At 38.3% G+C, this 15,131-nt stretch overlaps 1 protein-coding gene across 2 annotated transcripts in view; it reads left to right on the top strand.

The window, feature by feature from the left end:
* The window catches only part of LOC112116912 (ubiquitin carboxyl-terminal hydrolase 12), a 74,489-nt gene extending 62,966 nt beyond the window's left edge, over positions 1 to 11,523 (top strand). For both annotated transcript variants that reach the window (XM_026653565.1, XM_026653566.1), the window contains 3 exons: positions 4,475 to 4,672; positions 6,289 to 6,367; positions 10,705 to 11,523. In XM_026653565.1, the coding sequence (XP_026509350.1) occupies positions 4,475 to 4,672; positions 6,289 to 6,367; positions 10,705 to 10,806 (379 nt within the window). In that variant the 3' untranslated portion in view covers positions 10,807 to 11,523. The remainder of the gene's footprint in view (positions 1 to 4,474; positions 4,673 to 6,288; positions 6,368 to 10,704) is intronic.
* Positions 11,524 to 15,131: the final 3,608 nt, after the last annotated feature.

Raw genomic sequence — 15,131 nt, 5'->3', positions numbered from 1 at the left:
GCTGGGGCAGTCTGAGAGACCATGTGCTGTCTCTTTAAGGCATTCACACCAGAAGGCTCAGACTGCAGCAGCTGAGCTCTCCTGCTCCTGAGCCCTGTCCCCTCTCCCCCGCTCTGCAGAGATGGGGTACATGGCAGAGGGGAAGCGGGGATAGGGGGACACCCTGACATCAGCGCTCCCCTCCCCCGCCACTCTGCACAGGAAGATCCCAGGAGCAGGAAGATCCCTGGAGCAGCTGGCCAGAGGCTCCAAGGCAGAGGGCAGGTGCAACATGGCTGCAGAGCAGCAGAGGGAGGGGCACCTGAACACATGCCGCCGTGTGCAGCTCTGCTAATCACGTGCACGGCACTTGAGTCGCTCTGTAGGAGCAGAATTTTATAATTGTACTATAAAAATTAATGTATAATTTGATTTCATCCTGCCAGCCACCCTTTTTAAATAACAAAAAGAAATAACCCTCTGGGACTATGGGATTCTGTTTCCCATATGCATTACAAATTGGGCCCTTTTAGTTCTTTGTTTTGAGGTTTAGTTAGTAAAAGACAGAATCCTGTATTGTGTCTATGTTAAGTAAATTAAAAAAATGTTAAAGGCCTGGGCCTCAAAGTAAATTGTTTTGGTTATAAAACTTTGCAAGGTTTAATTTACGATGTCTTTTTGCTCAATATAAAATACTGCTGTTTGTATTCTCAAAGGTCTCTATAAAAAACTGTTTGTATAAATAAAAAATGCATGCATCAAAAAAATAAAATGTAGAGGCCGTTAGTAACCAAATGGTCAATAAAATAAGATAAAATAAAACACTTATCAAAACTTATTAATGCCAAAAAACCATTAACACGCATCCATAATTCAAAAAGGGCAAATTAACAACCTTAAGGCAAAGGCTAGCACCCCTAAAAAGAATTAATTAAATCAAATCTAAAACAAAATAACCCTCTCAAAGATGTTTTAAAATGTTTACATCAAAAAATGACACCAATTAAAAAGTAACTGGGCATAGACTAACACAGCAAAATCCATAAATGTCAACAACAAAAAAACCCTATAAAAACAAAGTGCTTTGTCAAGGAACCTTGGGTTCATCTTGCCACTATTCCAAAAGCATCAAATCGCAACCAACAAAGCCCAGCTCCCTCTGTGGCCAATCTGGCTGGCCACTAGATTGATCCAAACTCTAAATTGGTAACTACACCTCTACCCCAATATAACGCTGTCCTCAGGAGCCAAAAAAATCTTACCGTGTTATAGGTGAAACCGCGTTATATCGAACTTGCTTTGATCCGCCGGAGTGAGCAGCCCTGCCCCCCCGGAGTGCTGCTTTACTGCGTTATATCCGAATTCATGTTATATCAGGCCGCGTTATATCGGGGTAGAGGTATATAAACATCAACTGGCAAAACTGTGCATGGTGTGTGTGTAACTAAAAAGCATATGCTAACTGCTGTATTCTCAATAAATGCGGCATGTTGCCTTCTCCCCTATAAAAAAAATCTCATGTGCTTTGTTTAAGCATAACAGCTCCTGGGCGGCCATGCAAGCGCGCAGCTTAGGGGGAACACAGAACCAGAGCCTTTTATACCCCACTTTTTGTAACCTGTTGGATATCTAACCACATTGGCCACCTTCTGTGACCATAACAAGATTGATACCAGTCTATTATCCATATGTGGCCTTTTGGGTGTCCCTAGCCAAGCCCCTAATTATTACTATTACTAAACTGCATCACACATTTCTTAATCATTCCTATACATAAACACATTTTAACCACCTAGTTATTGCATAGCAGCTAGATCACTAAAGCCTCCCCACAAACTCCATTCTTACACAACTGCTGTGTGCTGTCCACTTGTGGATATTTGTGTCTCTTTTTTCAGAATGAGTGTGCAGAATTTAATACCTGGGATTATTTCTTGGGCCTACTAGATTTCAGCTTAATAACCCAATTATGTGTGCTCTCCTATTTGCTGTTACAGCTTTCATAATTTCCATTAAACATGCTTACCAAAGGAATCAAAGCCCAAAGACTATGAACCCTCCAAGATCAAGTCAGCGTCAACAGTCGCCACTCTCCATATCTTTGCCCTAGATTAACTTTTGAGGTTGTTTGAAATTACACAATTCATTTTTGATCCATGTGCTGCTTTTGAATTTTGTGATTGGCTGAATTTTAGGGAAAGCTGAGACTCTTCATGTCTTTTCACAAGAGGAGGAGGCAGGATATTTTTTGTTGTACTGAGCTTGTGTTGTACTTTTATGTAGTGTTGTATTAATTGAACTTTTACATAGTGGTATGTTAGTTGCTGTGGTGCTGCTGTAGAATGTTCCACTTGGGGGAGGATACCATTGATGATGGAAGTTTGGAGACACTACTTACTCTGATTTACATCTTTTGGAGTGTTTTCCTAAACTATTCATGCATTTTTTTTTTTAATTTAGCTTTGTTCTGTTAATGTTCTGATTTACCATCAGAGACTTAGAGGTGATTCAGACCTTTTTCCTTTTATTTTTTTGCCAAATTCAAAATGTTCACTGAGTAGGGTTGCAGAAAGCATTACGTGTTTCTCCAGTACTTTAAAAAAAAATTTAAGTGCTAGCACAACAGGAATTTAGTATTGTGGTGCAGTGGTTCTCAACTAGGGGTACATATATGCCTAGTTTTACAACAGGCTACATAAAAAGCACTAGCAAAGTCAGTACAAACTAAAAGTTCATACAGGCAATGAATGACTTTTTTTGTAGTCCTGGGTAGCTTTTGTTTTTTATTTCTATTCACAGCATTGATTTATCTGTATTGCAGTAATGTCAAGAGGCACCAATTGAGGGTCGCAACTCATTGTGCTGGTGCTGTACTAATAAGTAAGGCTATGATTTAGTCATAGGTATTTTTAGTAAAAGTCGTGGACAGGTCACTGGCAATAAACAAAAATGAATGGCCCGTGACCTGTCCATGACTTGTACTGTAAATACTCCAGACTAAATCTTAGCTGGGGGGCCATGGGGCAGGGAGCCGCTGCAGGGCAGGGAGCCACTGCTCGGGGGCCGCCGATCAGTGGCTGCTCCGGCCACCCCCAGGGCTGCCCACCCGCCGCTGTTCAGGCGGTCCCCGGGGCCGGCTGCACCCGCCGCTGTTCAGGCAGTCCCTGGGGCTGGCAGCCTGGAACTGCCTGAGCAGCGGCCAATGCGGCTGGCCCTGGGGCCACTCCAGTAGCAGCCGGTGCGGCTGGCTGCGGAGCTGCTCCAACAGTGGCTGGTCTGGCTGTCCCTGGGGTCTCCTGAGCAGCTGGCCCTGGGGCAAGCTGCTTGAGGGGCCCCCGGGGTCAGCCACACTGGCCGCTGCAGAAGTCACAGAGGTCGTGGAAAGTTACGGAATCCGTGACTTCTGCAACCTCCATGACAGACACGGAGCCCTACTAATAAGCAATAAAAAGACAATTCCTACCTTAACGAGCTTATAGCATAGGTTATGACAAGATGCAGTTGATGGATGAGATAGACAAGTGGATGTTTGTGGGGAGGGAGAGGATGAGGCGAGGCAAGTTAAGTGAGTACATTTACTGTACATTAAGCAGAAGTAATAGCTCACCACCAGGCTTTCTGTGGTCAGCTGATAAAGATTTGTAGTCACTGCAGATTATTTGTGAGATTCTGGCCTGAATGGCTCAAACAGGGTAATGGGGTATTAAACACGTTGGTGAATCTAGGATTGTATTTTTCATCTACTGCTTCCTTGTTTTTTGTCCTCCAAAGTAACGGCCAGATCATGCTATCATGGCACTCTCTGGAGTACAGTGTTGGCTTATTTGGGTGGGGTTACATCAGTTAAATAGTGGTATATTGACATTTGTGTCCCTTGCAGATATAAAGATATAAAACTAAGTTTTACATAATATATTTTAAATAAGCCACATTTTAAAATGAAAACATTTGACTTGACTCCTTCTACCTTAAGGATAACTATGTGTTCCAGTTGGATTCCACAGTAGTTCTAAAACAAATTGGTCTGTGTGTAGAAGTATCACAAAAAAGTGAGAGTTGGGTTTTGCTGTTAGGGACCTAAACAGGAAGGATATGGGGAAGTGTATTTAGATTCACTTCTGTGCTGCATGTCCCCTTTACTTACGTTATTTGGGGCATAGGGCGCCCAACCTTTTATTTAACTTGTTTTTCACACACATTTGCAGTTCTCTTTTAGGGTTAATATCCATGTTTAACTTATTGCAGTTGTCCATAACTTGTTTTATTGTTTACGTATTGCAGCATTAAGACATGCTGAAGAAAAGACCACTGATCATGTGGTTTTAATAGAGAAAATTCAGGAAACTGACAAGCTGAGCATCTTTAATACTTGAGTGTATTTTAATAGTATTCAAAAGACTGTTTTTTTTTTTTGTTGTTTTTGTTTTTTTTTCATTTCTGACAATTTTGAAATCTTGGAATCCGAGATATGATATATTTCATTTTGTTGTTTCAGGATGAAAGTAAAAAAACTGCCTATGATTCTAGCTCTCCATCTGAAGAGATTTAAATACATGGATCAGCTACATCGATATACAAAACTCTCTTATAGAGTAGTGTTTCCTTTAGAGCTTAGACTTTTTAACACTTCGGGAGATGCCACCAATCCTGACCGAATGTACGACCTTGTTGCTGTAGTAGTTCATTGTGGGAGGTAATAAAAAGTTTGTCACATTGGGGTTCTTGTATGAAATTATTAACATTGTGAAAGAAATCCAATATCACTTAATTTAAGTAATCTCTAAAATGTTTTAAGAAATTATGTAGCACAGAAGGAAACATTGCATAATGTATTTGCCTTTAAATAAGTTCTTCAACAAAAGATATGTTCAGATTTTAACAGAATTTTTCCTGGAACAGTTTTGTATGTTTTTTTAAATAGGCTGATTTTGTCTCTTCTCCCTGCTTCTAAAGCTTTCAAGATCATAGTATTATGCGAGTTGATGGACGTTTAAGAAGTATATTCTATTCTTAAAGTTTGTGCACTTGTGTTCTAATTTTACTTTTCCAGCATAGGAGCCCCAAATGGAACACTGATCACACATCTACCATAAGATTGCCTCCTGTGGTTGGAGGTTGGGGTGCCATTATTCAGTCAAGGCAGTGCTGCATCTGCTTTATTAATCTGCTTAAGTGGTTAATGGGACCTGCCAGTTTCCAGCTGGCTCTGAGGGAGTGTGCTGCTTTGCTGATAGAATAATGTAACAAAATCCTGGGTGGACCTTTTTGTCTACAAACATCAACTCAGTGACCTCTAGATGTCCCCTTCCCCAGAGCTTTCATCTCATGAGTCAGTGTGATTTACAGATGATTTGCAATAGACAAATGAGAAAGGAAACTGTTAGAGTATTCATAGTTAAAATTCAGTTCCAAGCCTAACCGATTGAGATGCAAGACATTTTTTAACGTCTTCTGCTGTGTCTGTTCAGGAGGTAAAGAATTATTTTGTCTCTGCCTTAATCTACAAAGTATTGCACAGTGGAACTGTTGTAGGTGGCCTGCATTTTATTGTGTAGTCAAGTTGTTGCTATGAGGAGTTTTCATATTGCTTTGTGGATAAAATTACTCCTCTTAACCAACTCTATCTGCTTTCAAAGCAATTTCTTATGAGAACAGGCACACACAATCATCTCTGCTTGAGTTTCGATGTGCCTCATTGAGTCCTGGCTGTGCTGGGGTGCTTCAGGTTACAAATATTGAGTTGAACCTCTGTCCATCCTGGCTGGTCAAGTCCATGACCTCCTGTTGCCTCACATAAAATTTGGGACAGCATTATACATAAGAGACAGATCAATAATACTGATGGAACAACTCCTCCAAGTCCCCCTATTTTCATGGGTTTAGAATATTCTTCAAAGTTACATTTCTTGGTATTGGTCTCACCCAGAATCCAATTTGGTGTGGAAAGTTTGATTTTTCTTTTTTTCCTATTCAAGCCCCCCCCCCTTTTTTTAATAAAAAATGTTCTATTTTTTTTGTCCCTAGTTCCGTCAATAAAGCCTTCACATGAAACAGCCTCTCATTTATGTTGTCACTGCTTGTCCTACTTCTTCCTCATTTAATCCTCTGTTTAGTATAATATTTGGCATCATGATGACTAATGCCTTGTTTTCATGTAAATGTCCTTGGTAACATAAAGGGGAATGAATATACAAATAGAAATACAAATAATCAGCTTAATTTTTACTAAATGTTTTTTTTTTTTGGGGGGGGGGGGAAGCAGCTCTAATAAAATAGACATGCATAATGTAAATTTTTTTTTTAATACAGTGGCCCTAATCGAGGACATTATATTGCAATAGTGAAGAGTCATGATTTTTGGTTGCTCTTTGATGATGATATTGTAGAGGTAAGTGTTGCTGTAACTCTGGTGTTTTTACTTCTTCTAAACAAAAGTCTCTCCCCATCCCAACACCCCATTTATGATCACTTAAAGATTAAAAGGAATGGTGCGCTGATACTTTGAAGATAAGAAATATCTTCAGCTACATTTCCTTTCTCTCCTAAACTAGAGAGATTCAGTCCTTGTTCTTTGAGTACAGTCATGTTTATTTATTGGAGGAGGAGAAAGTAGAGCTGTTTGTTCAAAATGTATATATTTTTGGATCAATTTCCAGAGGAATTGCTTTTTACCAAAAGAAGAAAAATCTGTGCTAGGGAGAGAGCTAATAGTCATAGCTTAGATAGAGGTAACTCTGCCCGAAAAATTTGCTAAGTTTTCGTGCCTATCCTCCATGACAGTCTTCTCTGTAATATCTCTCAACCTCACGGGTAGATTAGAGTCTTTCAGAGAAGTACCTGAGACTCTGCAACTCTGAATCAAGCATGATGATTAATGGCAGATCTCTTTTTCTGCTTTTGCCACCTATGACCTTCACCTTTTCCTGACAGGGAGGGAAAACTCTCTCAAACAAAACCACTCTTCCCATATGAGAGATGCCAGGGCCAAAGTGGAGGTCACATAACATTGGAAAGTATGGTCATATATCCCTCTGTAGTGAGTCTGCTGAACTAAACCTTTGACGAGGCCAGGTGGGACAGCCAATCCTTCCATTATTTGTTTTTCTTCTCTCCCAATACCCCTTGATCTAAACTCCATTACTCTGGTTGTTAGTGCCTGGTAGTAGTAGGGCCTGCTTGTCCAAGTTTTCTTTAAGGAGACTAAGATTCCCCACTGTCTTCTCTAATCCCTACCTTGACTTATGATAGAGATCATACAGCTTTCTTCATTGGAGGCTTTTGGAAGAGGGTTCTTTGAAGGATGCTGCTCTCCCCTTTCCCAAGCCCTGTGTGAAAACAACTTGTGAAGCTTTTGGGACCATTTCTCTCTCTACTGTTATGTCACCAAAGGGCTCTCTCTAGTTCATATAAAGAAAGAGACACTCCTAACCCTAACCCTGTACCAGAGCATAATTTTTTTGCCACAAGAATTTAATACACTGGTGTAAGTGGAGTCTTCAGTCTTGGATTTACTGTGGAGTGATTCTTAGAATCAAAAGGCTCATAGGAAGAGATGTTAAGTCGTAAGTGAATCCTTCTGTTGCCTTTTCCATAAGGAAAGCAAAGGAAATTGAATCATGGAAGAAGTCAGATTCTGACACTGCACTCTCAAAAGAAATACAATTTCCAGTGCAATGCACTGATTCTGCTAGGAAGCATATTGACAGCATTCTTCTTGTCAGTGAAGAAGTAAGCCCTTCCAATGGCTAGCATAATGTCCCAGAAATAGTAGTGTGACAGGAAACTGGAGTCCGACTTGAAAACCATGTGCATGTCATCAGCTGACTCTGCCATAGCATTGTACTATAAGTTCCTGGGCATTTGTTTTCAAATCCTCAGCTGCTGAAATATCAGTGTGTTCCAGGAAGATGATAAAGGCCTGCATGAATCTTTGCTTGTTTTCCTACTTCTTTTACAATTCCTTTTTGGATAAGGTCATCCTGCTCCTCTCTTCTGGTCATTAATGTCACTGGATAATCCTGTGGCAAAAGACATGGCAGGTAGAGCGGTAGATAAAATGGATGCTTACTACTACTCTCTTTAAGGGCAAGAGACTTTTTGGACAAGCATTACTCCAAGTCCTTTAGGGATACAGGAATTGACATACTGGATCAGAGCCATGGTCCAACTAGTCCAGTACCCTGTCCTTGACTGTGGCCATCACCAGATGCTTCAGAGAAAGATGCAAGAAATCCCATAGTAAGCAGATATAGAGTCACTTGTCCCTCAGGAAGGTTTAATTCTAATTCCTAATAGTTGGAGATTGGTTTAACTGTTGAAGTATGAGGTTTTATGTTCTTTCCAATAATTTTTATTAGTTTTAACTGTAGTAATTTTGGATATTCTTGTTATCCATATAAACTCTTTAAATCCTGCTAAATCCTTGGCCTCAACAACATCCTGTGTAAATGAGTTCCATACTCTAATTAAATGGGTGGAAAAAGTATTTTCTTTCATCAGTTTTGACTTTGCCACCTTTTAGTTTCATTGGATAGTCCCTTATTCTTGCGTTGTGAGGCAGAGACAACAGAAGCTCCTAATATCCGTTCTCTATTCTATTCACACAACAAAAATTAAGGATAGAAATCAGCTTCTGTGGAGAAGCGATTAAAAAGACTGGGACATTTCAGCTTGGAAAAGAGACTACTAAAAGGGGAATGTGATAAAGGTCTATAAAATTGTGAATGGTGTGGAGAAAAGTGAATAAGGAAGTATTTACTCCTTCACATAACACAAGAACCAGGAGTCGTCCAGTGAAATTATTAGACAGCAGGTTTAAATAGACAAAAGGAAGTACTTTTTCACACAACCTGTGGAACTTGTTCCCAGGGGATGTTGTGAAGGCCAAAACTATAATGGGGTTCAAAAAAGAATTAGATCTGTTCATGGAGATAGGGCCATCAATGGCTATTAGCCAGGATGGGCAGGGATGGTGTCCCTAGCCTCTGATTGCCAGAAGCTGGTAGTGGATGACAGGATATGAATCACTTCATGATTGCCTGTTCTGTTCATTCCCCCCAGAGCACCTGGTATTGGCCACTGTCGGAAGACAGGATATTGTGCTAGATGGACCATTGGTCTGACCCAATATGGCCATTCTTATGTTGTTTATGCTTCTATCATGTCTCCTCTTATTTTGTCTCCTGTCTTTTCTAAGTTAAACTGTCCCAGTCTTTTCTCTCTTATAGGAGTTTTCTTGTGCACCTAAATAATTCTTGTCAGCCTTCTGAACTTCCTCTAATTTTGCAATATCCTTTTTTTGAGATGGTATAACTAGTATTGCATATAGTATTTCAGATGAGGCCATTGTATTGATTTATGACTTCATTTTTCTCCTTATGCACCCTATCATCTTGATTGTTTTTTCTTTAACCATAGCTAAACTCAATAGAGGTCTTAATTGAACTGCCCACAGTGATGCCCAAGTCTCTTCCTTGAGTTCATAGAGTTCATTTAGAACCTATAAGGTGTATTAGTAGTACATATTTTTCTCTACAATATGCAAGAACTGCTTAATGAAAAAGAACACTTTGCTTGAGATACCAAGAGGTCAGTCTTCCCTTTCAGTTGCTGGAACCAATCAGGCTACTGAAGACGTCTTCCTTGGGAGGAGGGGGGGGGTTTCAAAGATGATTGATGGGTGGTCTCAGTTGTCCTGACAGGATACTCAGTGGATTTTAAGATACCGCCACAGAGTTAAAGATTCACTCGCCCACTAGTAAAATGGATGGTGCTAGGACAAGCCTTGCAACCGCTCAAACATCAAGGTATCTATCTCACTAGAACCTGAGCGAGAATGTTTTTCAGGAATTTACTGGAGCTTGCATTCCCAAAGAAGTCTGGCTGGTACTTGATCTTAAGTAGCTCTATTTGGTGCTTCAAGATGGAAATGATCCAATTAGTCATCACAGCAGTGGAGGCAAAAGATTAGATTATATCTAATTGATCTGAGGAAAAGAGTGCTTATTTCCACATTCCTGATGTATGAAATATATCTGTGGCTTTTTCTGAATCAGTTCTTTTTGCCATATTGCCTTTAATTTGGCTTCAGTTTCTGTTTTCCCAAAAATCATCATGATGGTGATAGTATCTGGCAGCTCTTTGCATCCTGCTCTGTATCACAGACTAGAGGCTCTTCATCCAATTTAAGTGTCCATGGTCCTGGTAGCTCATAATTTTTTAAAGAGCCAGTTGACCTTTTCTCCTCTTAATTCTCATCCCCCATCACTGTCTAAGTTGGTCTACTTTATTACATTCTGATTAGTCCTACTTATAAGTTCAGTGCTGATTCTAAGTTCTTATATGTGCATAGCCCATGCTGAGTTTTGGCCCCTCATCAAAAAAAAAAATCTTGGTATTATCATTATAAATCACCTTTCTATGTGGGGAACCTATCAGATGTTTGTATTCATGGTTAGTCCATTTATTAGTATTAGATGTTCAAGTTACTTAAATTAGACACAAGATGGGCTGCTATGGAGGAAAGAAGATTTGGAATTTCAAAACAAAACAAAACCTTAAAAGCCTTAACTCTTCTATAAGCTAGGTTATCTGGAGAAAGGTAATTAACAGATGAGACCAAAATATTTTGTCACTGTTTCACAAAGTGTAATTTAATAGAATATACATTTATCATAGTATATTTTTTTCCTTTAAAAATTAGTGTTTGTATTTTGTTTTCTGTAGAAAATAGATGCACAAGCTATTGAAGAATTCTATGGGTTGACATCAGACATTTCAAAGAACTCTGAGTCTGGTTACATTCTCTTCTATCAGTCTCGGGATTGAATGGGAACTGTGGTGAAGAGAGATTTTATGCCTCGTTTCTTCTCTGGCTATGTTGGAATGGAGCAAGCACTGATTTAAAAAAAGGAATGCAGGGAGCTCCAGGGACAGTAGCGCAGTTTGCACACAACAAAGCAAAGTTTTGATTTTTTTTTTTTTTAAACCCTTCATATCAAGTTCATTTTATTTGCTCAGGTATCATGCTGACTACACAATTCTACTACAACTGCTAGGAGAAAAGAGAGATACCAGCCACTCTTGCAGGAGCAACCTTCCAACAGTTGACACATTTTCTCTTTTTAAAGTCCTGAGTCAGAGCCCCTTAAAATCAATGGAGAGACTCCCATTGATTTCATTGGGGTTTGGTTCAGGGCTAATTGCAACAATCTGGCAGTGCAATAGAAGCAATATAAATCTGGTGTTTTATACTGATTTCTTATTTGAAAAGACAGAGAATTCTTTGTGCAGTAATTTGTCTGTATTCAATTCTGAAAGAATATGGTGGGCAGGGGTTTTTTTTTGTTTGTTTGTTTGTTTGTTTGTTTTCCTGGGTTCTTTCATATATAAACAAGAAATATACTTGGGACAACACAGTTGCCTTCTTGACGGTAACAGATTAACTGAAAAGATAAACTAGTGTCAGGGAGGCCAAGTATGTTTTGCTTCTCTGAAGAAGCTTACATTATAGTAATATATACCTATACTGTCGGGAACAATCAGTAAAAATTGTGGCTTTTAATCTCCCTATGGAGAAAGATGGGGTTATTAATAATAGTTTATTTTTATTTATGAATTACTATAACTACTAGGGTCCTATGTATTGTCTTTGAGTATAACCAATCTTGAACATAATTTTATATATTAATTTGAATTAGATTTACTTATTCCATTTAAGTGGGTTTTTTTAGGAAAGACAAATTCTAAATAAAATGCATAAAATATCTTTTAAAAAATTGGTAATACAGAAGGGGTATTTTCTCATTCAGGAGGAACTGGTATCTGGGTTAATGTTTTACATTGTTTAATTATTAAATTAAAATTTGAATCTGTTTTTACTCTGATGAAAAAGCCAAACTGTAAAGTGTTTCCTGTAGCTGTCTGAATGATGATTGTAAGAATGCTTATCGTAATGAAATGGTGGTGGTGTACCCCAATTCTTACTGTTCTTTATTCATTAAGGGTCCATACTCTAAATAATTTGTTAGAAAAACCCGGATCAAAATAAACAGTTTTCAAAATATCATTTCCTCCTCAGAAAATTGATCCATTCAGACTCCCAACAGCCTGGGTGACTTTCAAAAAGCTCTCCAAATATGAAATGAAGTTGATGATAAATGAAATAATCTAGGAATGTAAAGGGAAATCAGTGTTTTGAGATTTTTTTCAAGTCCTTTGAGGTGAAATTTTCTGAAATTAAAGTTTTACCTTGCTTTGGGTTTATGAAACAGCATTAAGATTTAAATAATAGCACCACCAAGTAATAGATGTAATAAGAAATATGTGAAATGTTGTGATTTGATATTTTTCCATGCATCAGTTTGTTGTCTGACAGTGGCTGAATGTAATTTCTGGAAAATGATGGAATACATATTTCAGATTATGGCTATCAGGTCTTGGATGTCCTTGTCATCCCATTTCAGATGGTGATTTTTACTTTATTGTAATTTTCTAAGGTTATTTTATTGATATTGTTGAAACCTTTAAAAAGAATGTCTGCTGCTATAACTAATATATTTACTTACCTGTATTTTTAACTCAGGAAAAGACTTCACCTATTCATTCAGTTGAACAAATTTTGAACAGGGTCACTAAGTAAATTGGGCTATTTAACAAATATGAAAGAAAATTCTTGTCATATTATAACAGATTGCTTTTATAAATGCAAAGTTTCTGAAGCCTTGGCTTGGCTGGAATTCTTTTCTATAAATTATGTAGCTTGGCTAAACTACCAGCATGCAAAGAAAAGCATAACAAATATTTTGGGAGAGGCATAAAAATATAATGGATTGGATATTTTTAAGGGCTTATACCAAATTATTTTAGAACCTAAATCTGTTTTTCTAGGTTTCAGTGGGAAAAGAGTGAGGGGTGAATCAGTTGGACCATAGTACATGTCAGAAAGATGAAGTTCCTTGCATTAAATGTACAGCTTTGTAAAACCATTGTCACATTAGTTTTTGTTAACTGATAAAAGTTTGCTCAGTCATTTTACAGTTTTAAAAAATGTATGTAGTTAAAAGCCAAGCTTAGTTGCTAAACACATTGTAATACGGTAACAAAATTTAAAGCATTTTTGTTTTACTGGTAGCCACAGGATATTTTGCTTTACTCCTGCGACATATTTTTATAAAATGGTGATTTATTTTGGATAGGGTTTTTTGAGATTGTGGTTCCAAATGATGGATTTAATTTCACTTCTAGTGCAGCTGAAAAATGTAAGTAAATTCTTGATAAAATCAATACCAGAAACTACAGGCAGAGGAAATACAAAATGTAACTGAACAATATAAAAAGCATTATAGGATTACCTCTTGATTGTAATTGCAATGGGGAGTGTGAGAAGAATCTTCACTTGTAAATGGTGGAAATGATTTCTGTGTAACTATGTAAATGTTAATTGGGATGACAGGTCCCCTATTTTGTATATTGGAGCAAAAACTTCTATTAAATAATAAAATATGTTCTCTGAACGTAAGTACTGTATTCTTTGTATAGCCCTACTGTTGAGTCACATGGTCTCTGGTGCTTTTGTAATGTTCTTGAAACTTGTAAAAATGTCTAGAATTTCCTGCTTTAAGGAAGCAGCCATGAGCCATAGAGGAGAGAGTAAGGTATTTACACTGTAGTGGTCTTAGCAATGAGGTCCTATACTTAGCTTAAAGGATAAAGCCTGACTTCTGAGGCCTTCGGCTTCCTCCTTGGTGCCCGACCCCAAAACCTGCCTCCCTTTCAGTCAGGTTCCCCTTCCCTTGGGATCCGCCAATGATTGCTCCAGGAGCAGAAAATAAATAAATAAAAACCAAAACTGTTCTTATGATCACCCCCGCCTTCTGTAGCTGTGATCACTGAACACTCTCCCTTTACCTTTATCATTGCAGAATTATTTACTGTATTATACTGACCCTTCAACCAGCCCTTAAATGTTTTGTCCAGGCTTCCTAATTCTTTTAGGATCAAGACTCAGTTTAAGCAGTAATTCCTTTAACAAGGTACGTTTTAAAATCATCTTTGATGTTACTTATCTTTAGAGCTCTTTATTTAAACGAAACCGGTTTCTAGATGTGTGTACATTTGGTGTGTGTATGTGTACAAACATTGAATCCAGCCAGGCCTAAAGGCTGCCAGATGTGCATGTCAAATCCGGCAAGGTAATGAAAATATTCCGGGTAGAATTACAACACTGGTCACACCTGAGTGACAGGTCCTGCTTGCCTTTTGGACCTGCACACGGCTGCCAGATATGCGAGTGGGTATGAGTATTTAATGAAGTTGTGTGTATTGAGAGTGTATGTGTGTATTTGTCAGAAAAGAGAAAAAGGGGGGGAAAGAAAAGAGAGAAAAAAATATTATTGCTTGGTGTCAGTCATCCTCTTCTCCCATAAGGGGTGCTATACCCTCCTGGACATTGAAATAAAGCTTTCAAGCTTCAGGATTTAAAATAGCACCTCAAGCCCACTAATACAGGGACGCCAAATATGTTACGCTAACATTTAGATGCCAATTATGTTACTTACAAATTTGTCTAATTTAACCAAAGGGTAACAAGGTTGTGGCCTGCCCTAAAGGAATTGCCAGGGGTTACCAGGGAACTTGTCTGTGACCCACTGAGGGCACCCCAGAGCACGTTAGTCTTGCTAACCCCTGAAAGGACACGGCTACAGCCTTCGGCTCAAGGATAGACACACAAGCAGTAATTCTTTGAAAACAAAATAATTTTTTATTTAAAAAAAAAATAAGTGGTTACATTGTATTTAATAAAGCAAGAAAGAATATATAGAACATAGTAAAATGCAATAGAATTACATTTAAAGGATTGTATAGTTAAAGTGGCACAACAAAATAAAAGACACAGACTGCATAAGATATCTAATACATACAGAAAATGCAGTAGTTTCAATGTAACTTGCATATAAAGAGCCCGTATACACAAAGGCTTTTAGTCTGTTACAATCTAACCCCGTACTTAATACCTTGTGGCATACGTAGTCTCTGTATACACATATGAGAAACCATCTTTTTCACAGACTAAAATAAAACATTTACTTTAACACTAACATTAACACTTAAAACTAAACATTTAACATCCTGTAAGTGCTGGCCAAGCAGTT

This window comes from Terrapene carolina, unplaced genomic scaffold (genome assembly GCF_002925995.2).
Source record: "Terrapene carolina triunguis isolate 2854851 unplaced genomic scaffold, T_m_triunguis-2.0 Scaffold141, whole genome shotgun sequence".
Classification (NCBI taxonomy): domain Eukaryota; kingdom Metazoa; phylum Chordata; order Testudines; family Emydidae; genus Terrapene; species Terrapene triunguis.
The sequence above is the reverse complement of the archived record's forward strand: the minus strand, read 5'-3'. Positions and strand labels throughout refer to the sequence as shown.